At 40.6% G+C, this 27,527-nt stretch overlaps 1 protein-coding gene across 2 annotated transcripts; it reads left to right on the top strand.

Moving 5' to 3' along the window:
- Positions 1–2,771: 2,771 nt before the first annotated feature.
- Positions 2,772–23,124, top strand: LOC106589663 (delta-type opioid receptor). Of its 2 annotated transcripts, none has more exons than XM_014179910.2 (3): positions 2,772–3,235; positions 20,549–20,916; positions 21,720–23,124. In XM_014179910.2, the coding sequence occupies exons 1-3, from the start codon at positions 2,991–2,993 to the stop codon at positions 22,256–22,258; spliced, it is 1,152 nt and encodes a 383-aa protein (XP_014035385.1). In that variant the 5' UTR covers positions 2,772–2,990; the 3' UTR covers positions 22,259–23,124. The 2 variants fall into 2 exon arrangements, with proteins under 2 accessions (XP_014035385.1, XP_014035387.1); XM_014179912.2 differs by having other exon boundaries at positions 2,775–3,235; positions 20,549–20,904.
- Positions 23,125–27,527: the final 4,403 nt, after the last annotated feature.

Genomic DNA, 27,527 nt, shown 5'->3' with positions numbered 1-27,527 from the left:
ATGTTAACTTTGCATACAACCTTCCCAAAACGTTTCCTACAGGTTTTCTCATGGTTCTATTTAAAGTCATGGTCTCAGAATATTACACAAGAAAACAGTAGTAATGTTCAAAGAACATTCTAAGAACATTATTTAAAAACATACATTCCGTTCTCAGAATTAACAAAACTCTATTCTCTATCTTGTTAACCTCCCTGGGCAAGGTGGGACGTTTGCGTCCCACCTAGTCAACAGCCAGTGGAATCGCGTGGCGTGAAATACAAATACCTAAAAAATGCTATAACTTCAATTTCTCAAACATATGACTATTTTACACCATTTTAAAGACAAGACTCTCGTTAATCTAACCACATTGTCCGATTTCAAAAAGGCTTTACAGCAAAAGCAAAACATGAGATTATGTCAGGAGGGTACCCTGCCAAAAATAATCACACAGCCATTTTCAAAGCAAGCATATATGTCACAAAAACCAAAACCACAGCTAAATGCAGCACTAACCTTTGATGATCTTCATCAGATGACACTCCTAGGACATTATGTTATACAATACATGCATGTTTTGTTCAATCAAGTTCATATTTATATCAAAAACCAGCTTTTTACATTAGCATGTGATGTTCAGAACTAGCATACCCACCGCAAACTTCCGGTGAATTTACTAAATTACTCACGATTAACGTTCACAAAATACATAACAATTATTTTAAGAATTACAGATACAGAACTCCTTTATGCAATCGCGGTGTCAGATTTTAAAATAGCTTTTCGGCGAAAGCACATTTTGCAATATTCTGAGTACATAGCCCGGCCATCACGGCTAGCTAATTTGACACCCACCAAGTTTGTCCCTCACCAAACTCAGATTTACTATAAGAAAAATTGGATTACCTTTGCTGTTCTTCGTCAGAATGCACTCCCAGGACTTCTACTTCAACAACAAATGTTGTTTTGGTTCCAAATAATCCATAGTTATATTCAAATACCTCCGTTTTGTTCGTGCGTTCAGGTCAGTATCCGAAGGGTGACGCGCGAGCGCATTTCGTGACAAAAATGTTGTAAATATTCCATTACCATACTTCGAAGCATGTCAAACGCTGTTTAAAATAAATTTTTATGCTATTTTTCTCGTAAAATAGCGATAATATTCCAACCGGGCGACGTTGTATTCATTCAAAAGCTGAAAGAAAAAAATGGAGAATTCACATGAACGCGCATGTCCAGTGTCACTGTTCCCAGCCTGACCACTCACAAAATGTCCTGCTGTTTTTCGCCCAGAGACTGGAGAGACGTCATTCCACTTTCTGGCGCCTTCTGAGAGCCAATGGAAGCCTTAGAAAATGTCACGTTACAGCAGAGATGCTGTATTTTCGATAGAGATGCCCCTTAGGAGAACAAATTGTCAGATTCTGGCCTGCCATATGAGTTCTGTTATACTCACAGACACCATTCAAACAGTTTTAGAAACCGTAGAGTGTTTTCTATCCAAATCTACTAATTATATGCATATTCTCGTTTCTGGGCAAGAGTAGTAACTAGTTTAAATCGGGTACGTTTTTTATCCGGCCGTGCAAATACTGCCCCCTAGCCCTAAGTGTGTTCAGGTGTGTTGGCTGCACACTTTAATTGGCCACACCTGATCTTAATGAGTGCTTGTTCTCTTTAAAATAGGGTCTCTTTGAATAGACTTAAATTGACAGCTTTGTATTAGTAAAAAGAACATGGCATGCCAGCTCCATCCTGGTGGCGCTGTAGACTAATTCAATGGGTAGAGAGCAGAAGATCATATGTTCAAATCTCATTGACGCCATGCCACAATAAAAAAAGAAATGTGTTTGCATGATTAATGCCTAAGCAAATTAATTTCTATGTGTCCCATCTGTGCTTGGGGTTCAAAACAGTTAGCAGTATTATTGAAACACCCACCCCCCCTTCTAGTTCTGACTCTGCTGGCAGCTACATTATTGAGAAAAATGTACTTTCTTTGCTTGTGATATGTGGTTGTCCCACCTAGCTATTTTAAGAGTGTAAGTCTGCTAAATGACTAAAATGAAAATCTAAACATGTTCTCAGAACGTTATTACATAACCTATCATTTCCGTTCTCAGAATGTTAATAAATTCAGGGAACCATAGAAAAACATTCTCTGAAATTCCCTGCAACCTAAAAATTTTATTTCCCAGAAAAGTCAAAATTTTCACTTACGTTCTCAGAACATTTAAAAAAATAAACGTTCTGTTTTAATGGTCAGGAATCTTCTGGCTTCGTTCCCAGAACCAATGGGAAACCAAAAACTAAATGTGCTACCTGGGTTGGCTTCTATGCTTTCAACTACACGTTCACTTGTAGCCTATAGGCCAGGGTCTACAACTGCACTTCAGATTGACCTCCATTACAAAAAAGATTGCAGTTTTGAAACTGCAGTAAAAGTACAGTAACAGCAGTCGACTGTGGTATTTTGGGCGCAGTAATTGCAGAATAACTGCAGTGTACTGCAGTCGAACTGCAGTTATACTGCACTCTAACTGCAGTTACACTGCGAAGTAATTTTGTATCAGTATTTGCAGCATATTGCAGTTATATTGCACTCTAACTACAGTTATACTGCTGTGTACTGCCGATATACTGCACTCTGATTGAAATATTTTTTCGTAAGGGCTGAGTTTGAAAATGTATGCAGTCTACTTTAGCGCAATATTGTTAAATAATTCTAAAGGCTAATGCTTCGCTATAGGCAATTACCGCATTCTAACGCCAGTGCCTCGGGGTTGGTTCATGGAGTGACGTCATTTTGCTTGATAAATTGAGAAAACGCAATAGGGGGAACTGGTAATATGCATTTATGTTTCATCCACATCCCATAACTCGTGCGTAAGGGTACTTGGTGTGACACAAAAACGCCTTAAAACTCACACCGTGCAGCCTTGAACGTGAGAGAATCGTTGCGAGATTTCTTGTCCTGAGCGCCTCAGCCGGGACAGCTTCAGCAGACCATGGAAAGCGGTATCAACACGTCGAACAATCCGTACCATTTCTCAAATTTGGCCATGATGAACAATAGTGTTTTTTGTCGGAACTTCAGCGATAACATGAGTTTGGATGCCAAATGTGAGAGAACAGACAACCTGGCCAAAGATTCGACACCAGTGATCATCGCGATTATAATCACGACTCTGTACTCTATCGTGTGTGTGCTTGGTCTGGTGGGAAACGTGCTCGTCATGTATGTCATTATCAGGTAAGATATCAACAACTAATCCCAGGTTTTATAGCCTACACTGCACTGACACTATTGTTCTGATGCATGGTAAATCCGAGTCTAGGTTAGGTTAGTATGTGTACATTTTATAGTTTAATAGGAAAATCAACTGACAGTAACCCGCCATAAAAGGGGATACCATGAGGAACCATATTATGTGGTAAATGGAAAGAAACAGGTTGTTGATATACGAATATGGCACCATGCTCAATAATTATTCTGAACAGAGCACGTGAAAGATTTCCACCGGGAGTTAGGCGCACGTAAATCATGATATTGACCAGTAAAGGGCTACATTATTCAGCCTGTAATTAAAGGGAATTCATTACAACTACAGTATGTGCTGAAGGCCATCATAATTTTTTTTTATTGCAAACATTCTGTCAATAGGCTATCAGAGTATTGCACCATGTGTAATTTTATATAGCCTAGTCACAACTGACTGCTGTCAAAGATAGCATTTTATTGCAACCACAGACAACTGCAGTGCCTTAAACGGTCAGAAATGAACGCGTTTGGATTCGGCTATAACGCAACGGATTTCCAGACCCCGGTGGAGTCACCATAATAATATTAACTGTCAAAGAAACCATTGATGTGGGACCATTGAGAGGCGGACATTGGCTACATATGATTTTGACATAATTTGTCATTATTGGTATTTAACTCTCATAAACACTTTACTTTGAAAACATGTAACGATATATTTTGAGGACAGGGGCGAAAATCTGATATCAACTTTGGAGGGGACAATTACATTACATTTTCTCAAGAGCAATTCCTGAGGGGGACACCAAAAGTAGTGCTGTAACACATAGCCTACGTTTAATATGGTAAATGTATATTGAGGAACCAAAGAAATAAGGTGTTTGCCGTACTCCTAACTACCGGTACCCAAAACTACACAACTAATCACAACAGCAATACCATTGCCTTTAACAAATCTTAGTTCAGTCACCAGTTTAAGTTGAGAGTGGGGGTATCCATGGCATTTTCCAATTATGTTCCTATTTTACAAGTCAAAAAATTTGAGAACCTTTCATAATGTTGCCAAACAAAGACTCAACAAACTTACCTGAGACTCCCTGTCTCTGCCAGTCTGTCCCTGCATATCTGTCCCCAACTCTGCTGTCTGTGTGCCATCTGTTGCCTGCTCTGCCTAATGACATCATTGTGAAACATTTCCATTAGAATTTCATTTCTTTCTTATGAACATTTTATCAACTAGTCTTTGAGATGTTAGGCTACTAGGATTCTTACTTTGCGTTTTGGTGTACTGAAAAATACTCTGATGTCCGTCTTTTTTCTGCCATTTTTCTGCCATTTGTCTACCTGGTTGGCTACACACACACAGTATGTAGGTTATTTACAGTAGGAGATGGGCTTCTATCATCTTATCTTCTATCATTCTATATGGGCTTCGATCTAAAAGGTAGCTAGCAAATGTGAAACGGATTGCAGTGACAAGAGTTGACAGCTGTATGAGTTCACCATTTACACAACATATTCTGCAACCTTTTGTAATTTTAATCGTTTGTTTCATATTGGCTGGCATCTAACAATAGCTGAATTTGCAAAGCTAGCGAGCACCAATTCAGTGGTGTTTGCTATAATCTTTGCTACCCGGGTTAAATAAAGGTGAAATAAAATATGTAAATAAAAGTTCCCTTGCGACAATTTAGCTTTTGCAACGAGACCATTAAATATATTTAACCTGTTAGGGCTAGGGGGCAGCATTTGCACGTCTGGATAAAAAAAATGTACCCGATTTAATCTGGTTACTAATCCTACCCAGTAACTAGAATATGCATATACTTATTATATATGGATAGAAAACACCCTACATTTTCTAAAACTGTTTGAATGGTGTCTGTGAGTATAACAGAACTCATTTGGCAGGCAAAACCCTGAGACATTTTCTGACAGGAAGTGGATACCTGATGTGTTGTATTGCCTTTAAACCTATCCCATTGAAAAACACAGGGGCTGAGGAATATTTTGGCACTTCCTATTGCTTCCACTAGATGTCACCAGCCTTTACAAAGTGTTTTGAGTCTTCTGGAGGGAGATCTGACCGAACAAGAGTCATGGAACGATGATGGCCCATTAGACACCTGGCGCGAGTTCATGTTGGGTACCCTCGTTCCAATACGTTATAAAAGAGTATGCATTCGTCCACCTTGAATATTATTCATGTTCTGGTTAAAAAGGCCCTAATGATTTATGCTATACAACGTTTGACATGTTTGAACGAACGGAAATATATTTTTTCCCCTCGTTCATGACGAGAAGTCCGGCTGGCTTAGATCATGTGCTAACAAGACGGAGATTTTTGGACATAAATGATGAGCTTTTTTGAACAAAACTACATTCGTTATGGACCTGTGATACCTGGAAGTGACATCTGATGAAGAGAATCAAAGGTAATGGATTATTTACATAGTATTTTCGATTTTAGATCTCCCCAACATGACGTCTAGTCTGTATCGCAACGCGTATTTTTCTGGGCGCAGTGCTCAGATTATTGCAAAGTGTGATTTCCCAGTAAGGTTATTTTTAAATCTGGCAAGTTGATTGCGTTCAAGAGATGTAAATCTATAATTCTTTAAATGACAATATAATATTTTACCAATGTTTTCTAATTTTAATTATTTAATTTGTGACGCTGACTTGACTGCCGGTTATTGGAGGGAAACGATTTCCTCAACATCAATGCCATAGTAAAACGCTGTTTTTGGATATAAATATGAACTTGATAGAACTAAAAATGCATGCATTGTCTAACATAATGTCCTAGGAGTGTCATCTGATGGAGATTGTAAAAGGTTAGTGCATCATTTTAGCTGGTTTTATGGTTTTGGTGACCCTGTCTTTGACTTGACAAAACATTACACACAACTCTTGTAAATGTACTGTCCTAACATACTCTAAATTTATGCTTTCGCCGTAAAACCTTTTTGAAATCGTAAAACGTGGTTAGATTAAGGAGATGTTTATCTTTCAAAGGGTGTAAAATAGTTGTATGTTTGAAAAATTTGAATTTTGACATTTATTTGGATTCAAATTTGCCGCTCTTGAAATGCACCTGCTGTTGATGGAGTGCACCACGGGTGGCACGCTAGCGTCCCACCTAGCCCATAGAGGTTAAAACAATGGTAGAAGAGAGTGTAGTTCTGTTCAGTTTATCGCTAACCTTATCACAGGGACTTTGAAGCACTAACTTACATGCATGCTGATCTTGGAATAAATTGACGATAGCAAAGATTCCATCTTTGACGACGCCACATAAATGGAATAGGTACTAGCTAGCTTAATAGTTAATATTTGCGCGCTAGCTCTGCATATTCAGCTAGTGTGTGTGCGCGATTGACTGGATTAACCTCACGTCAGTTACGTGCATTGAGTGCCTTTCAGACAGTAGATACGACCTCTACGTTACCTCGCAAGCTAAGGAACTGGCAGTGGATCAAACCATTGTGAGGCAAAGGGTGGGGGGGGTCGCAATCTTTTGAAACTTAAAAACGAGCTATTAAGTGTCTATAATCAGCACAATTGCTTTCATTGCGTATTATTAATATTATTTAAATTACATAGTTATGTTTCAGTGATATATTGGGGGGGACAAATCATATTTTCCCAGGATGGGGGGGTCGTGTCCCCCCCGTCCCTACCGGGATTTCCGCCCCTGTTTGAGGAGCATATCCCCCCACCCCCCCAAAATGCATGTCAAATTGGCCAGAACACTTACAAAGACTTTTATTTTGCAATAATATTTTAAGCAAAACACAGTGTAGTAGCAGGCCTTACAGTTGTAAGTGCAATGTAACAATGTGTACTTACACTGTTATTACACTGAACCTGTCGCTATGTCCGTAAATTGGTATTAGGGCCACTTATTGTACGGTGGGACCTCACCACTCAAGAAGGACTTTTCCTACTAGAAGGACTTGGTGTAGGCAATACCCTAGCCTATACCCTTTCACAGAAGAATAATTCACTAGGGTAATGGCTCATTAGAAATGTAGAGCATGTGTAGCCCGTGATCTGCCCTTGTGAGACTGAGCAGCAGTCTGGCCTGCATGGAGACATTGAGAGGAGGGATTGGCCATGAGACTGCTGATAGCTTTACGATTTACATAGTAACATGTTACTTTGTTATGATCACATCACTTGCTATACAGACATGCCATCATTCAGTCACAGGTGTGTTGAATGGTGGCAGCTCATGACGCATCTGTTAGCACACATTATTAGACAGACATGTGTTTTTAATTAAACAGTTTCACTAACGTCATTCATATTATTAGATTAGATCAGGTTTTTATTTAGTCACATGCATAGTATTGCAGATGTAGTTGCAGTGTACAGTGAAATACTTAAGCTCCGAGCTCCAACAGTGCAGGTGTGAATGAAACAATAAAAAAACAATAATAATATACACAGTACCAGTCAAAAGTTTGGACACACCTACTCATTCAAGGGTTTTTCTATATTTTTACGATTTTCTACATTGTAGAATAATAGTGAGACATCAAAACTATGAAATAACACATATGGAATCATGTAGTAACCAAAAAAGTGTTAAACAAATGAACAAATATTTTATATTTGAGATTCATGAGGTAGTTACCTGGAATGCATTTCAATTGACAGGTGTGCCTTGTTAAAAGTTAATTTGTGGAATTTCTTTCCTTAATGCGTTTCAGCCATTCAGTTGTGTTGTGACAAGGTAGGGGAGGTATACAGAAGATAGCCCTATTTGGTAAAAGACTAAGTCCATATTATGGCAAGGACAGCTCAAATAAGCAATGAGAAATGACAGTCCATCATTACTTTAATACATGAAGGTCAGTCAATGCGGAAAATTTTAAGAACTTTGAACGTTTCTTCAAGTGCAGTCGTAAAAATCATCAACCACTATGATTAAACTGGCTCTCATGATGACCGCCACAGGAATGGAAGACCCAGAATTATCTCTGCTGCAGAGGATAAGTTCTTTAGAGTTAACAGCCTCCGAAATTGCAGCCCAAATAAATGCTTCACAGAGTTCAAGTAACAAACACATCTCAACATCAACTGTTCAGAGGAGACTGCATCAATCAAGCCTTTATGGTCGAATTGCTGCAAAGAAACCACTACTAAAGGACACCAATAAGAATTCTTGGGCCAAGAAACACGAGCAATGGACATTAGACCAGTGGAAATCTGTCCTTTGGTCTGATGAATCCAAATTTGAGATTTTTGGTTCCAACCGCCGTGTCTTTGTGAGATGCAGAGTAGGTGAACAGATGGTCTCTGCATGTGTGGTTCCCACCGTGAAGCATTGAGGAGGAGGTGTGATGGTGTGGGCGTGCTTTGCTGGTGACACTGTCAGTAATTTATTTAGAGTTCAAGGCACACTTAACCAGCATGGCTACCAAAGCATTCTGCAATGATACGCCATCCCATCTGGTTTGAGCTTAGTGGGACTATAATTTGTTTTCAACAGGACAATGACACCTCCAGGCTGTGTAAGGGCTATTTGACCAAGAAGGAGAGTGATGGAGTGGTGGCCTCCACAATGGAGGTGACCTGGCCTCCACAATTACCCAACCTCAACCCAATTGAGATGAGTTGGACTGCAGATTGAAGGAAAAGCAGCCAACAAGTGCTCAGCATATGTGGGGACTCCTTCAAGACTGTTGAAAAAGCATTCCAGGTGAAGCTGGTTGAGAGAATGCCAAGAGTGAATGAGCAAGGCAAAATATTTAAGTTCCTTTGAACGGGGTATGGTAGTAAGTGTCAGGCGCATCGGTTTGAGTGTGTCAAGAACTGCAAAGCTGCTGGGTTTTTCACGCTCAACTGTTTCGCGTGTGTATCAAGAATGGTCCACCACCCAAAGGACATCCAGCCAAGTCCAGGGCGGGATTAGGCAGGAGAGGGTGGGAAGCAGGTAGCTGACTAGTGTTCTCTCGATGGTGCTCCTGTTGAACACTGTGAGGGCCCTCTGGGACAGGCCAAATTTACTCAGCCTCCTGAGGATAAAGAGTCGCTGTCGTGCCTTATTCACCACGTGTTCATGTGGTTTTACCATTTCAGCTCCTCGGAGATGGGTATGCCAAGGAACTTGACCTTTTTTATTTCCTTTAACACCCCAATTTCGTGGTATCCAATTGGTAGTTATAGTGTTGTCTCATCACTGCAACTCCCGTATGGACTTGGGAGAGGCAAAGGTTGAGAGCCGTGCATCCTCCGAAACACAACCCAGCTGAGCCTCACTGCTTCTTGACACAATGCCCGCTCAACCCCGGAAGCCAGCCGCACCAATGTGTCAGAGGAAACACCGTACACCTGGCGACCGTGTCAGCTTGCATTGCGCCCGGTCCGCCACAGGAGTCGCTAGAGCGCGATGGGACAAGGACATCCCTGCCGGCCAAACCCTTCCCTAACGACGCTGGGCCAATTGTGCACCGCCCCATGGGTCTCCCGGTCGCGGCCGGCTGCGACAGAGCCTGGCCTTGAACCAGGATCTCTAGTGGCACAGCGGTGCCTTAGACCACTGCGCCACTCGGGAAGCCTAAACTTGACATTTTTGACCGTCTTCACAGCGGCCCCATTGGTGAGTATGGGGGCGTGCTCAGCTGGTTCTTCCTGAAATCAACAATCTGGCACCAGTGTCTACCTTCTCCCGGTAGGCCGTCTCGTCGTTGTTGGTAATCAGGCCTACTACTGTCGTGACGTCAGCGAACTTGATGATGAAGTTGGAACTGTTGAAGCCATGCAGTCGTGGGTATACAGGGAGTACAGCAGGGGACTGGGGATGCACCTTTGTGGGGCCCTCATGTTGAGGATCAGTATGGAGGAGGTAATGTTGCCTACCATCACCACCTGGGGGCGGCCCATCAGGAAGTCCAGGACCTAGTTGCATAGGAAGGTGTTCAGTCCCAGGGCTGTGAGCTTTGTGGTGAGCTAAGAGAGCAGTATGGTATTGAAGGCAGAGCTGTAGTCGATGAAGAGCATCCTCACATATGCATCCCTATTGTCCAGGTAGGTGAGAGCAGTGTGCAAGGCAATGGCGATTGCGTCGTCCTTGGATCTGTTGGGGCAGTAGGCAAATTGGCGAGTGTCGAGTGTGTCAGGGAGGGAGGAGGTGATGTAGTCTTTGACTAGCCTTTCAAAGTACTTCATGATGACGGAAGTGAGTGCTACGGGTCGGTGGTCATTCAGTTCAGTTACTTTCCCTTTCTTGGGCATGGGATGATAGTTGACATCTTGAAGCAGGTGGGGATAACGGCCTGAGCTAGAGAGGGATGGAAAATGTCAGAAACACGACAAAGCCTTGACTCATTGGAGCATCGCCATTCAACAGCCACAATCCCAAAAGGTCAAGGTCAACCGTAAATCAACGATGTTACTCAGAAATGTCTACCTCAGCCGGGGGTGTTTGTAGTAGGATTAGTAGTGCATAAGCATTCGCCTGCTTCATTTGTTCTTTGATGAATAAGAAGATGTGATGACGGACTGATCTCTGCTGATGACATACAGTAGTCTAAGAGTCCTGGGTCGAGTTCAGTCTTATTCAGACGTACTACTACCTGAACTTGTTCAATAAGAATACAGATATTCGTTATCCACAGCACAAGTTTCGGTATGGTTTTCCCCCAATATTGCCACTCTTCACTGCTTCACTATGACCCTGAGGAATGTAAGATACTGTAAGCACAACCGCGAGAGTCAACTCCCTTGGGGAATTCAGAATACACTCACAAAATCCTCCATCTAACCCAATGCACTGGTGGTGTAGCCAATGATGTATATTAACCCTGGATTGCTTTGAAGCCACCGGTCGGCCATATTGGCACTTACCAGTAGGAGCAGTCCTCCATAGGAATGAATGGAATTCTACAGTATTTCAATTAAATGTTTGAATTACATGTATTTAAGTATTGTTTTGTTGTAGTGGGGACAGTAACGTTAGTAATCTCTCAAAATTATAAATTAAAAAAAATATATTTTGGCATTTTTTTATTTTTATGTTTAGCTCACATAATATAATTTAAAAGTTTGCATTAAGGTGAAATTAATAAATGCATTTCTATAGCTTCCAAAATATATTTTACAATGGTGGCAGAGTGCCAAGATGGAGACACGGCGTCTCAGCTCCTCACAGCCTCATGGCAAAATGTGTAGAATAGCAGGAAATTAGTTCAGGTATTCTTGAAAGTCGGGACAATCCTTTGTCTGGCATTCAAACTTTATTTTTTATAGTTGACATGTTTTATTTTGTTGCATTATTTGAGCTTAACATTTACATTTAGGGGCATTTTATAAAATTAAATATTTGTTTGGGGAATTTTCTAAATACTTTCACATACAAAATATTATTAATTTCCATTTGATTCCTAAAAGTTGTGTTCAGAGATTTGATTTACTCCGTCAAATTGGTCTAAAGTCCTAAATGAATCAGGAATGAGCAGGGTCAGCTATACCATAAGGACCCCTTATTCATGTCCTCATTACATGTAGTGCGACAGGACCACTCTTAGTCTGTAAAGTTTTCTACTTTTGACAAACAATATTGGAATCACCATGGTCACAACCATAAACTGTCAGATATATTAAAGTAGAATATACATTTTGGTTAAAATTTGTTACATTTAATTAGGTTTTAGAGTTATAAAGCCAAAAAATAGACTGTGTAGATTTTTGGTTATGTTTTCATTTGGGGATTTTCAAAATAGTAATTTTCCATATTTTACAAATGTTTGTATTGAACTTTTATTTTTAGATGCAAAAATATGTCTGTTTTGAGTATCTGTTGTCAACTCCATCACTGATGGCTAACACCCGGTCTGCAATAAATGCTTAAACAATTGTAGTATTTCCTGTGCTAGACCTAAGGGATAATGTTTGCTATATAAATGTTGTTTTATGTTCTAAATGTAGAAAATAATGGCAAAATGCTAACGAAATTAGCCCTGGAGGATTTAGTAGTGCTATAAAACAAAACAAAAATAAGTTTGCAGATTCGTATTTGTATTAAATATCTAATGTTAGAATTAAACAATCAATGCCTTTAAACATTTGTTGGACAATCATTGAAAAATAAAATGCCGTTTAATGTGTCTGACGGAGTTGACATAAATCCAGTTAGTTGCAATTTATATTTTCTAAAAGTTTTTCCTTTACATGGTGTGATAGCTGATACCTTGCTCGGACATTGCGGGGAGCCTTTGCGAAACTGCGCTAAGCCACTGCCCCAATGAGCACTGGGTGTTGAACTGATATTCATTATGATAAAAACAATTTTTAGAGACAAGTAGCTTTGCGCATAACTCGTGCAAATCTTGCACCGACATCAATGAATGATTTTTGCAAAATCAAGCTAATCATTCCCATCTCAAAACGGGATCCTTCCTAAGAGCACACCAACCCAAACTATCTTAAATGAATATACCTTTTTAACCTTTAATGGTCTTTTCTGAGTGTCAGCACCTACATGGTGGATAACGTTCATGCCATTAGCAACAAGTTTCCACCAGATCAGTGCTTACATCCAGGAACTCTCACAAGCACAAACAAAGTTGAGTCACCCACAGAATGATATCTGCACGCTCATGTGATAAATCAATTCTATAACTGCAGGAAACCGCAGGGAAAATAGTGCAGTGCTGTTTGTTGTCATGGAGACACCAATGCGTTCTCTCCGACCATCCCTTCCCCGAGTCAGCCTACCTGCAAGAGCAGAGTGTGTTTCCTATCTTACAGTACAATAAAACATCACATCTGATCTATTCCCTTAATTGCTGTTAACACTTACATTTTTGGGTCACAAACAATGCATTCAAGATGGACCTGTACCCTTCATGGCCATATGTTTGTTCATTGATTAACAAAAAGGTGGCCTATTGTCAGGCTAGTGCTTGTTTTTTATCATCATTTTGTACAATGTGCAAAGCTCGGCGAGATAGGGAAATTGATTCAGGGTACAATTTCCCTCTATGCACAAACAAAATGATATTGATTAATAAAGATGTATAATTTAAATTGTCCTCTTATCAACAGGCTGCCTAATACAGCAGGTCCAATTCATTTATTATATAAAAGAGGGTTCTGAGCTAAGGAATACATAATAAAAAAAAATTTTCTCTAAGTGTTCCCTGATCGATCACTCAACATCATTCAACAACCCTATAGTAATAAAATCTCTCCTTTCTTGTTTCATGATGTTAGTAGGTTTCACAAGTCACTTCAAAGATTACTCGCCATGTGCGGGAGGTCCTGTGGGGATAACTACGGTTTTAGAAATGTGTTTGAATAGGCTCAACACAGTACTCTAAGCCAAACAGAATCATTTCAATGGGCAGAAAATACAGGTTAATACTACACTCCTAGAAAAAAGGTGCTATCTAGAACCAACAAGGGTTCTTCGGCTGTCCCTATAGGAGAACCCATTGAAGAATCCTGTTTGGTTCCAGGTAGAACCCTTTTGAGTTCCATGTAGAACCCTTTCCACAGAGGGTTCTACATGGAACCAAAAACGGTTCTCCAATGGGGACAGCCAAAGAACCCTTTTGGAATGCTTTTTCTAAGAGTTTAGTAGTTCCATCCTCTCAAACTCCAGGAAATAACATGCATATGATTGATGTCCATTGTAACTCAGCCTCCTATGGATCCCAAACAGGCTGTTTATGTCACACTGTGTTATGCTCAATATGTTGGCTCTCCTTATGATTAACTCCAGAAGTCTATTGACAGAATGTAGCATGTTGTGTGATTCCTTACACATTTGGTTTCCAGGGCACTGCCCTTATTCTCATACTCAATGACTTTCCATCTTTATTAAGGGAGATTAATAATATTGGTCTTGAACAGGGCTTGACTTGATCTGAAATAGGTTCCAGTACTCATTTTGGGTGCCGGTACCATTTGTGTTTAGGTGCAGGAGCTTCATAATCCTTTTGAGATAATATTCTAGAAGCAGAACAGGAGCTCAAGCAGTAGACAATTTGAGGTGTCAGTACTCAGCTCCGGTGAGCTCCTGCCCAAGTCAAGCACTGGTCTTGAAAGGTCATCAGTAGTGAACAATTTTATGTCCACCATTGCCTCCCTCCCATAGGAATGTCGTTCTTCAAGGTAAGATGAGGACAAGAATAGGCTTGTTCCTGAAGAGTAAACATTTATTCGCAGTATGATTGATAGTAGCTTTGTCAATGAATGCATTACTCATGTAGATTTTTTGTTGTTGCCTCCACTCATTATATACTCTTGTCTTTGTTCTCTCTGCCACTCAAAGGATTATAATTCAGTGTAGGAGATGGAGCAAAACATGTCACACTACAGAACATTTTATGTTTATAATCAGACTCATTACTGCTTTCTTTGGCTCCTATATTAACAGTGGCTTTTGTGATGATGTTTTTTGACAGAACGTGTCTTTGAGTGTTTGACATTTCCAACGGAATAACGTATTGTCCTTTTGACAAAGATTTTCTGTTTTAAAATGCTGGATAAAGGAAAGACGTCGGAGTATACATTGCCCACTTTACATTTTAATATTCATTAGAAGTTTAACTTGTTTGTACCAAAGGAACTCAACTCAAGTGTTTCCCATACCATTATATAGGTGTGGTCCTATAGGCATTTGGAAAATTGATTTCAATTGAAATGATTAAAGAGGCCCATGTTGAAAAACAATCTTGGAGAAACACTGTCTCGGCCTGAATGTAATGGAATGCTGTATCAGGAGAAGATAATCACAAAGTCAGAGGACATGTTCCGGTTGTTCCTTAGCAACAAGCCTTCATTGCTATAGGCTACTCTGCTGCTCTGTTTCTGCAGTTATACAAGGTTACCATTCATGTCATTCATTTCCTAAAATCCTAAAATGTTTTGTATACAGGCTTACGATGCCATAGTGAGTTGCTGTGTATATTTATTGCCTATAAACACAATCTAGATGTTTTCACAGTGACGACATAAATTGTACTAGTGTGGCTCTGATGAGGATGGAGCTGTCCGTGAAAGGCATGTTTACGCCTACTCTATGTCAACTGTCACTATGCATGTGCATTAGGCCTTACAACACGCCATGCACAAAAGCCACGTGTCAGCGGTGAACATCCCAAAGTATTTGCGAATTTGTTCCACTAGACATCATCTGCTGGCGCTGAGGAATCAGAAAAGACAGCTGGCTGCGCAGGGATATCTGCTCCATTTGATTTGAGGTAACTGCCACCGTTGTGATCATGTCTGCCAGCCAAGCGGACCATCACACTCAGTAATACCAGAGGCAGCTGCCATGAGGCAGCTGAAGTGTTTTAGTGTTAAGCTGCTATCTGTCTTTATCAGATGCATTGATGACTGTGCTCCCTCTTTCATAGTGAACTAGTCTCCGCTAACTATAGACAGCGCTGATGAAGGAGGCCTCCTTCCCTTTACTCCCTCCTACACACTCCCCTGCTGGACGGCAGGTAGCCTAGCGGTTAAGAATGTTGGGCCAGTAACTGAAAGGTTGCTGGTTTGAATCCCTGAGCCAACTAGGTTAAAACACTATTGTTGTGCCTTTGTACAAGGCACTTAACCCGAATTTCTCCTGTAAAGTTGCCAGTAGTGGTGCGTGGGTAAAATCACTGGGGAAGAAAAGCCAGAAAAAGAGCCATATTACAACCTATGTGTTGTGATAATAACCTGTCAGTTCATTTGCGACCATGATAGCTAGGCCTAAGAAGACACAGTGGCAGAATAAATTCAACCACACCTTTGTTTCATCACAAAACCTGAGAGCAACATCTGTCTGGTAGAGTCCACAAAGTTTATTGCATGTTACAAACAGTTACATAATCTACAGCATTGTCAAGCAAGTTAATGTTTCCGACATTTTGGGGCGACTAAACAACTATTGATTTAGAACCACAGAGAGTTTTAACGCAATTCGCAAAGAAAACAGGAGCTGCCTCCACTATTCCAGCACCATTTCAACATCATCATTTCAACATCATCAAATCACCTATACTTAGTCTTTTACAGTGACAACTAAAAGATACCAAAAACAATGTAGTCCAATCAACGTAAGCTAAATATGATGTGGCTGTCCATGGTTCTGATTTCTCTGTGTATGTGTGTGCGTGTGTGTGTTCATACAAGTAGAAAAAACATGTTGACTCACCCTACTTGTAGAGAAAAGCCAATGCCATCCTCCTCTCTTTCATGTTGATGAAACGGTTTATGACTGTCATACAGTACACACTTGTATTTTTTATTGTCCTAGGCTACCTGGCTAAAATGCTTGCTCGCTAGCCTAACTTCCTTTTTATGTGCAACATTAGCTAGTTAACATTAGCCTTTTACATCTAGCTATATACTGAACTTCCATCCTCTCAGGCCGTGGAAACAATGTATTAATTTATGGTTGGTGTCACGTCCTGACCAGTAATAGGGGTTATTTGTTATTGTAGTTTGGTCAGGCACGAGTTTTGTCGCACCTGGACTACTGCCCAGGCATATGGTCAAGTGCCACAAAGAGGGACGTAGGCTAATTACAGTTGGCCCAGAACAGAGCAGCACAACTGGCCCTTAAATATACATGGCGAGCTAACATCAATAGCATGGATGTCAATCTCTCCTGGCTCAATGTAGAGGATAGATTGGCTGAATCACTACTTGTCTTTGTGAGAGGTATTGACATGTTGAAAGCACTAAGCTGTCTATTCAAACGACTAGAACACAGCTCAGACACCCATGCATACCCCACAAGACATGCCACAAGGGGTCTCTTCACAGTCCCTGAGTCCAGAACAGACTCTGGTAAACAAACAGTACTACACAGAGCCATGACTACATGGAACTCTATTCCACATCAAGTAACTCATGCAAGCAGTAAAATCTGATTTAAAAAACAGATAAAACTACACCTTATGGAACAACGATGACTGTGACGAGACACACAGGCACACACACACACACACACACACGCTAGCACATGGACTCTACACAAGGTGGAAAAATCTGCTGTTCTGGCCCCAATAACAACTGCTCCCCGGGCGCTGATAATGTGGACTTCGATTAAGGCAGCCCCCTGCAACTCTGATTCAGAGGATTTGGGTTAAATGCAGGAGACACATTTTGGTTGAGTGCAACTAACTAGGTATCCTCCTTTCCCTTTGTAATATTGTTGTATGTTGGTATTATATATTTTATATTGTAGATATGTAGTGGCGTAATTATTATTTTATTACTATATTATTTCCCCTTATATTGGGAGCCATCTTTTCAGTTTATCTCACTGGAACTGTTAGGTAGTCATAATATTTTGTCTGAGAGACTCAAGCTTCACACAGAAGACAGACATGATCAACAATTCACCCCAAATGTGTTTTATGGTCTTGTTATAGACAGTGATTTTGTGTTCCAGAATGTACAATACAAAACACCCTGCTCCTGGCTCTTCCTGTACTTTTTCACTGATGACATCAACCTAAACACTTCAGCAACATCCATCAGTCACGGACTGCATTAGCATACAATGTTATGCTTAAAGGTCAAGGCATCCAGTTCCATGTTTACATCCATGGCTTATGTACAATGCATGACTCCATGCTCAAACTGCAAACATAACTCCTTTTTTGTCTGTTATCTTTTAAACTCAAATAGTTTAATATATTTTGGCGTACATGCCCCAGCTATCTCAATCTTCAGCCAGGATTCAATCCACGTGCAATGCAGGATCGACAAGGCAATTTCCCTGACGTTCTCAGAGATTGCATTCACTGTAAACCCTGCGGATGTCAGCTCAAGTGTAAATTACCTTTAAGTGTAATTTTAACTGACTTGTCCTGAAAGACCAATGCAGATCCAAACGCGACTTCTGCATTAGAGAGAGAGAGAGAGCAAGAGAGAGAGAAATGGTATCATTTATGCTGCCGTTCTTTGCTGTTCACGAGAGTGGTGCGTGTAGTTTATTGTTGTGGTTGGCCAATCATAAGTCATCAAAACAGCAATAGGCTACAGTCATAGAGCCTCCGTTTGGGGCAAAAGTTAGGAGATATCTACTCAATGGAAGATGAAATGAAAATGATGTAATTAAAAGTTAAAGGAGCTACAACGACCAAAAGCCAACAGGTAGGCTTTATATTCTGAACTGAGTTGTAGTTTGTAACTGTGTAGTACGAGAAAGTGTGTGCAGCCTCAATTAGCCTAGTTAGCTAGCTATCTTCTTTTATTTCATAGTATCCAATTGGTAGTTACAGTCTTGTCCCATCGCTGCAACTCCCGTACGGACTCGGGAGAGGCGAAGGTCGAGAGCCGTGCATCCTCCAAAACACAACCCAGCCAAGCCGCACTGCTTCTTGCCACAATGCCACTTAACCCGGAAGCCAGCCGCACTGCTTCTTACCACAATGCCGCTTAACCCGGAAGCCAGCCGCACCAATGTGTCAGAGGAAACACCGTAACCTGGCAACCGTGTCAGCATGCATTGCACCCGGCCTGCCACAGGAGTTGCTAGTGCGCAATGGGACAAGAACATCCCTGCCGGCCAAACCCTCCCCTAATCAATTGTGCGCCGCCCCATGGGTCTCCCGGTCGCGGCCCGGCTGCAACAGAGCTTGGACTCGAACCAGGATCTCTAGTGGCACAGCTAGCACTGCGATGCAATGCCATAGACCACTGCGCCACTCGGGAGGCCCTTAGCTAGCTATCTTAACTACCTTTGCCCAGGTTGATGCAGTCAAGACAGGTACTAAGTAATCATATTGGATGATAAGTAACGCTATAGTATGGCAGCTATTAGTCTACTATAGTGGAAGTTGGCTTGCTTGGTCGCCGTCTCTCATCTCTCCCTCCCTCCTCCCTGTTCCTGTGTCACTCGCTCACACTCACAGTAGCCAACTCACACAGCACGGCCCCTGCTAGAGCATCACCTCTCTCTATCTCCTCTCCCTCGCGCTGTATCAGCTCTGGTTAATAAAGTAGCTTACAAAATGAAGTTTCTGCTGTTTCCCTCACTCGGCTCAGGTCTGGATCCGGCCAGGTCTATACGGAACTGGTCTAGTTGACCTCGGGTCCATTTGGGACAGGTCTCTATATTTAAAAAAAATATTGATGCATATCGGGTCCGGATAAAGCCCCATGTCCATTTCGGAACGGATCCTACTTTTTGGACCCGGGAAAGCCTCTAGTATGTTAGTGCATTCGTGCGTTAGTCAAATGACATATTTCAGACAGAACTGGATTTTGACTAAATGTGGGTAAATGATGCGTCTTGCATTAGAGATCTGGCATTTATAAAATTACACTGATTGGCCAAATGGTGGCACGATAACAAGAGATTGAAAATTCTTGCTTTGAAAGGTCATGCTCCTTACCCCGTTTGACTTAAAGTCATGAAATTTGGTACATAGGTCCTTCTCCTCATAAGGAACACATTTGCCTCAGGGACCCATATGGTCGACCATGATGCATTTTTTTAAAAAACACTTAAAGTGCTGCTCTTCTGGCACCGAATTACCAGTCTGCACAAAACTTGATATATGGCATCTATGGACAAAGGTATCTCAACACATTTTTTCCAAGACTAGTATCTTAAACAACATGGCCGCTATGGATCAATAAACATTCAGTGGGTGTGGTCTGGTACATAAATGGATATAAATCAGTCAAGGATATCGGTATTGTAACAACATTTGGTACACATGTTATAAACACTGTCAATATTCATCATATGCAAGAAAATTAATATCGATCTCACGGTGTCTTAAATAGGCTACCTATAATGTGAAAGGTGTGAAAATGTATTTTTGGAACACTTCACGTGACATTTCACATGTAAACACATGTTTTTGAAACTCTTCACATGTGCAAAAGTGTTCTTGAAATGTTTCCCATCTGGGATATGAACTCTGGATTAAAGGTAAACTGATCTTTCTGCTGCGCCACAAAGTCTGCTGCAGGCACCTGAACATTCATTACCTATAATACATACTGTATCTGTACTTAGCATCTGCAGTGGTATCAGTTATTCTGACTCTTCTCTCATCATTCATTTAATTTATTTCATCTGTATGTTTGTAATATCCATTCCTTATAAATCCATTGCAATATTTTGTAATCCTGTTCTGGTAGGCATGACTTGACTGAGAAACTGAGACACAGCGGTAAGACGTTGCCATGAATGGCAGAGTGAACCAAAGATATTTCTGTGTCTACCTTTAAATGGTTTTCCCATAGACGAGTTGCTGTGCAGATTATTTGTTTTCTAAAAAGCACACCCTAATTTGGTCTCTTAATTTTTCTTTTTGTATGTTGTCTTTCCAGATACACTAAAATGAAGACCGCCACAAATATCTACATCTTCAACCTGGCCTTGGCTGATGCACTAGCCACCAGTACGCTGCCCTTCCAGAGTGTCAACTTCCTGATGGGGACCTGGCCGTTTGGAGACGTACTGTGCAAGATAGTGATATCCATCGACTACTACAACATGTTCACCAGTATCTTCACCTTGACTACAATGAGTATTGACCGTTACATTGCAGTGTGCCACCCTGTCAAGGCCTTAGACTTCCGCACGCCCCGTAACGCGAAGATTGTCAACGTGTGCAACTGGATCCTGTCCTCTGCCATCGGTCTGCCTGTCATGTTCACCGCCTTAACTACTGTAACCGATAATGGCAAGTACGACAGTACGTTTCCCCATGCTGTTTTTCTTTTATCCTCAATTATAGATATCCTATCCGTAATGTTTTGAGCATACCACAGCAGCAAGAGTAACAGTTGTGTTTGATAGTTATTTCTGTGAAGTGAACGGGAAAGCCAACGGGATTTAAGCACTTTGCTGTTCTACGCATGGTCTGGGTCTGTCATAGAGAGAAATAGAGTGCCACGTTAGCTATGAAGCATGTTTTTATTATCATATAATAAGAACACTTTCAGATCCTTTATTTAGGTTTACATGTGACACAAACTCATTAAATTATGTTTTGCAAGCTTTCATCCCTAATTGGCCTTAATGTAGGCCTCCAAATCTATTCATCAATATTATGCTTTAAAGATGGCATATATGACCATAGACTAGCAGCTACCACCATGTATAATCTTCAGAAGGTTTGTGCATAATTGCAGTAGTAGTAGTAGGATAGAAACTTGTCACCAAAATTGGTGATGCGTGATTCCTGAATTAGGTTTTCAAGTGCCTGTCAAAATCATCTTAGCTCTTGTTATTGGTTAGAGGAGAATAGATGGTGTTATTTGCAGTCTCATGATGAAAATATATCTGATGTCAGCCTGAGGAATACAAGCAGTCAGCACAAGCTTGTTTATCAAACGAAAACATAACTGACTTTTATGGTTATCATTTTGAGCAATGCTTTGGGGCCTATATACTGTAGTTTTATCTACCTGTAAAAAATACTGCTGTGAAGCGTTTGATTTCCTCATATGCTACATTCGTTCAACTCTGTCTTGTACTCAATTTTCACATTTTCAGGAATCATCGACTGCACTTTGATCTTCCCCCACCCATCCTGGTACTGGGAGAATCTTCTGAAGATCTGCGTCTTCATCTTTGCCTTCATCATCCCCGTCCTCATCATCACCGTGTGCTATGGGCTAATGATCTTGCGCCTGAAGAGCGTGCGCATGTTGTCCGGCTCCAAGGAGAAGGACCGCAACCTGCGCCGCATCACCCGTATGGTCCTGGTGGTGGTGGCCGTCTTCATCATCTGCTGGACGCCCATCCACATCTACGTCATCATCAAAGCCCTTATCAATATCCCCAACTCCCTGCTGCAGTCCGTCACCTGGCACTTCTGCATCGCACTGGGCTACACCAACAGCTGCCTGAATCCGGTCCTCTACGCCTTCCTGGATGAGAACTTCAAACGCTGCTTCCGCGAGTTCTGCATCCCCTTGAGTCCTTCGATGCTGGAGCTGCAGAATTCTTCTCGTAACCGCCACCACCACCAGCACCAGCGCGAGCAGCACTCCAGCGCCAACACGGTGGAGAGGTCCAATCAACAGGTATGACTAGGTATGGAGATGTTGTCGTTAGACTCGCGCTGCCAGCCCAACGACGACATGAGCTCGGAAGTCACCCAGGTAACCACGGTGCTCTGACACAAAGCTCTGACACATAATGCGCCACGATGCTGAAATGCAACGTGGCATGAGCATCAATGTTACTGTCGCCTCTTTCTGGCAAGGCTGACAAATATTTGAATGTAGAATAGCGCTCAGTGTAAGGCTTTCTGTCAGGTAGCATTATTAAAATGTTGAACTTTGGGCTGAACACTGAAATGAACCAACATCAGCTGTTATGTACACAGTAGGCTATCCTTTTAGACTGGCATACTGAACATACTGAAAATTATAAATTGGCCATGTTTTGAAGTTGTACATTGTTTGTTTACAATTACATTATTGTTTGCTTCAAGAGTCAATGGCTATATATCATTAATTTAAAAGTCAGAAAATGGATGTAGCCTACCAATCACAGACTGCAGCTTTAAAGCTGTGTATAGCTGCTTTTATATACTATATGATCTGTGCTAAATTGTTATGTATTGTATGTGTATGTGAATTGCCTTTAATGTAGCCCTGCAAAATATCCAAACTGAAAGTGATTTAAAAACAAATATGATGACATTTAGTTATTATCAGATATTGTATTGAATAAAGTTTGTCATTTTTAACAGGGCTTGGGCACAACTTGCTCACCTGCAAAATGTTCCATCAACATGATAATGCAGCTTTATCAACGTCAAGTAACTGAAATATTTATTGATATTTAAAACGGATATATTACAGTGCTTGCAAGTTTACGGAGATAAAGTACATTGGGTTGTGGCAGACCTGGGTTCAAATACATGCTTAATTAAAGACATGCTCCGGAACTTTGGTGACTAAGTATTTTTTAAACCTCTCACTTTGGGCTGGATTTGCAAATGTGTAGTTCATAAATGCATAATCCATAATCTATGAGCAGAAGTACTGTTTTACGTAAATTAGCCACGAAATCCTTAGTTTGAAAGGGGCTATTTTCTGGAAGCTGTGCTGCGCCTTGTTCCCTACATTTTCCCCTGCGTGGTCCAGCCCCCTAGCATTTCAAGTATCAGCCAATGAGCTTCAACCCCTCACCATATGAGTGACAGCTAGCAAGATGCACGTGATTCATCCACAGCAGAGCAGAGGGAAACAACAATGACGTGGTGCACATATTTGCACGTTGTGACATAGTACGAAATTTTCGGAAAACAGTTTTGGCTCGTGAGCGCTACTTTCAGAAGTACTGGCTAAAAAGTATAGAAAAGTACTGGAGAATCTCTTTAAGTATTTGCATTTTAAATACTTACAGTACACTGAACAAAAATATAAACGCAACACATAAAGTGGTGATCCCAGAAATGTTCCATATGCACAAAAAACGTATTTCTTTCAAATGTTGCGCAAAATGTGTTTAGATCCCTGTTAGTGAGCATTTTTCCTTTGCCAAGATGATCCATCCACCTGACAAGTGTGGCATATCGAGAAGCTAAACAGCATGATCAATACACAGGTGCACCTTGTGTTGGGAAAAATAAAAGACCACTCTAACATATGCAATTATGTCAAACACCACAATGCCACAGATGTCTCAAGTTGAGGGAGCGTGCAATTGGCATGCTGCCTGCAGGAATGTCCACCAAAGCTGTTGCCAGAGAATTAAATATTAATTTATTTACCATAAGCCGCCTCCAACGTCGTCTTAGAGAATTTGGCAGTAGGTCCAAACGGCCTGAGAACCGCAGACCACATGTATGGTGTCGTGTGGGCGAGCAGTTTGCTGATGTCAACGTTGTGAAAAAAGTGCCCCATGGTGGCAGTGAGGTTATGGTATGGGCAGGCATAAGCTACGGACAACTAACACAATTACATTTTATTGATGGAAATTGCAAAGAGATACCGTGACGAGATCATGAGGCCCATTGTCGTGCCATTCATCCGCCGCCATCACCTCATGTTTCAGCATGATAATGCACAGCCCCATATCGCAAGGATCTATACACAATACCCGGAAGCTGAAAATGTCCCAGTTCTTCCATGGCCTGCATACTCACCAGTCATGTCACCCATTGAGCATGTTTGGGATGTTCTGGATCAACTTGTACGACAGGGTGTTCCAGTTCACTCCAATATCCAGAAACTTCGCACAGCCATTGAAACACAAGCATTTCACTACACCCACAATAGCATCTGCTAAACATGTGTATGTGACCAATACAATTTGATTTGATTTAAAGAGGAGTGGGACAACATTCCACAGGCCACAACCAACAGCCTGATCAAGTCTATGCGAAGGAGATATGTCACGCTGCATGAGGCAAATCGTGGTCACAACAGATACTGACTAGTTTTCTGATCCATGCCCCTACCTTTTTTTTTTAAGGTAACTGTGACCAACAGATGCATATTTGTATTCCCAGTCATGTGAAATCCATAGATTATATCCTAATTAATTTAAATTTCCTGATTTCGTTATATGAACTGTAACTCAGTCAAATCTTTAAAATTGTTGCATGTTGCGTTTATATTTTTGTACAGTATATTTTCGGTATATTTCAGTATTTTTAAATAATGGGACCGAATCAACTACTTCTATTTGAAAAAACAATAAATATTTACTTTGAAATGTATGTGAAAGTAATTGAAATCCCTTAAATAGCATTTGGACCCAGGTTGGAACTTGCTTGTACTTGCTTGATATATTTATATATTTTTAAAATATATATATGTCAGTCCGTTCAATGATTTTAGAAAGTATGTGTAGATAGGGATGCCGTCAGGCTTTGTCAGCTGTATATTATGGTATTATTTTCAAGTTGTATATGATGGTATCATTATGCCTGTGTATCTTTTCAGGGATAAGACAATATACTGTACCATAGACTAACATGTACATGTGACTTTGTATTTACAAAATCCCTGATTTGTCTTAAAACGGTGGATGCTTTTAATGTTACCATGGTGAACATTGTACCTTCTAAATGATTGTTGTAAATTTGAAACTGCGTATGTGATTTTCACTCAAATATCTAAAATGATAAATATGCATGATACTACATTTTACATAAAGTTGTTAATCAGCAAATGTTGTTTTTCTAAATATACTTCAATTCTGAATTTTGAATGTTTTTGTAAGTAGTCAAATAAACCATTATCTATCAAACACTGTAATGAATATTACCTTTACCACAATATTGAATCTATGTGTAGCCTATTTGTTGCTACCATTTTATCCAACAAATGTTCAATAGACCTCCACACTTTCTCTCTCTGTAATGTAGCAAAAAAGGTTTTGGTTGAGATGCACTGCATCAAGCACTTTTGATTTCATGACTGACAAATCAGTTTTCCTCATCCGATCCACTTGTCATGTCAAAGTTATACAACCATTTGACATTGTGACTTGGTATCACATTCGGTATCAACAGGCCAATGTGTCATGCATGTTTTATGTGTAAAGGCCACAATTTGAGACAGCGTTTTATAAGGTAAGAATTATTGATTCAGAGTATAGCATTGTGTGTGATGTCAGTCTCTCCTCTTCTCTTCCATTACAGGAGAGCTAGCCTGGGAACAAAATGAACCCCGGAAAGCAGCAGCTGTTTTCAGTTATTGCCAGGCTGTTTATTACCCGACATGGGACCACCGGCTGTAGAGGGGCTATAATTTGATTCTGTAATACTTTGAAATCAAATATTTCATGCCCATTGTACACTGTTCTCTGCAGTGTTACCTAAGGGAAATTACATTTGAGTCAGCTTTTGTGTTTGGATTAGGAAAAGATATAGATCCATCGTTAAAGTAAAATCAATGCATTTCTTTACAGTCATTTACAGTGCTAATTCATTTGCCATGCATTCCTCAGACTTTTCTAATGGCCATAAAAAGTTAGCAAATGAAAAATGAAATCTGATATTCTGAATAATGCATGGTTATGACTATTTATGAGAGGTATATGTATTCACAATTTACAATTTACAAATACACCACCATGGCAGTTTACCAATACATTATTACACAGGAGTGTAATGCCATCAGACTAGAGAAAGTGACTGAATTAGGCCTAAATATTGGATTGTATTAGTTGTCACTTGTCAGTCTGAATAGCCTTGTCGAGTTGAATGATAATAAAGGTTGTTACGCTTGCCCTGTCATTAATACGACATGGTCTGCTGCAGACCTTATCCCAGAGTACCAACTCTGTCAAGTTTTAACAGAATCAAAGAGGTGGGCTCCTATTTCATTAGGATGCCAATGCCTGTGTGATGGGGAGAGGAGAGACTCTGTGGAGTTGGGAGCTGTGTGGTAGGTGATATGAGTGATCAATTCAGTTGACTATCAAGCTGTTGTAGTGGCTCAAAGAAAAGAGAAGAAATAAAAAATGGTTGCAAGTGATTGAAATGGGATTTTCTCAGCCTTTATGAATTAAGTGTTTATTCCAAAGATTTGAGTTAGTGTAATCCCTTTGGTTCCTCAAAGAATGTGTCAGGCAACAGGCTTCAGTTTGTTTTGTCTGTCCATTGATGTCTGGAAGTAACCATCCAGGATTTGGCTTGCATCAACCTATTCTGTTCTTTGTTGGATTTCATTCATGGCAAACCTCATGCCAATTAGTATAGCCACCTGGCTTGTTATAAAGCTGAAGGATACTGATTGAGAAATGTAACAACTTCCAAATTCGATGGATCTATGGATGCATTGACTGACAGTCCATGACATCAATTTGATAGTTACAAACTTTTAAAGCTGAATTCTAAATAAATCCCCAAAAGACAACAAACTGTGGAGAAAAGCAGCTTTATATTTTGTGTTATGGGGTAAGACAAATGTTGTAAGGCATTTTTTTGTTAAATTCTTCAAGGATCAATGGGTACAGTACGACTAGTCTAATTCTAATGACCATTGAACAGCAGTATTGCAGATTGTACCTTTAAAGAAGCCAAGGGGCAACGTGCCAGCTGACTGAAGAAACCATCTTGTTTGACCAACATTGCTCAATCACTCTGAGAAAAGGTAGGTAAAAGTTCCGGCATTATTTCTAGGTTGAAAATAACAAGGTCCTGGATGGAATTCTGTGCTAGATCCCTGCCTTATCTTCATTTTATTGGTCACGTACACATATTTTACAGATGTTATCGCGTGTGTAGCAAAATGCTTATGTTCCTAGCCCCAACAGTGCAGTAATGCCTAACAATTTGAAACAATACACGCACATACCCCCCCACACAATTTTATTTTTTTAAATATAGAAATA

Source organism: Salmo salar, chromosome ssa28, assembly GCF_905237065.1.
Source record: "Salmo salar chromosome ssa28, Ssal_v3.1, whole genome shotgun sequence".
NCBI classification, from domain to species: domain Eukaryota; kingdom Metazoa; phylum Chordata; class Actinopteri; order Salmoniformes; family Salmonidae; genus Salmo; species Salmo salar.
Note: the sequence above shows the minus strand (reverse complement) of the source record. Positions and strands in the feature narration are given on the sequence as shown.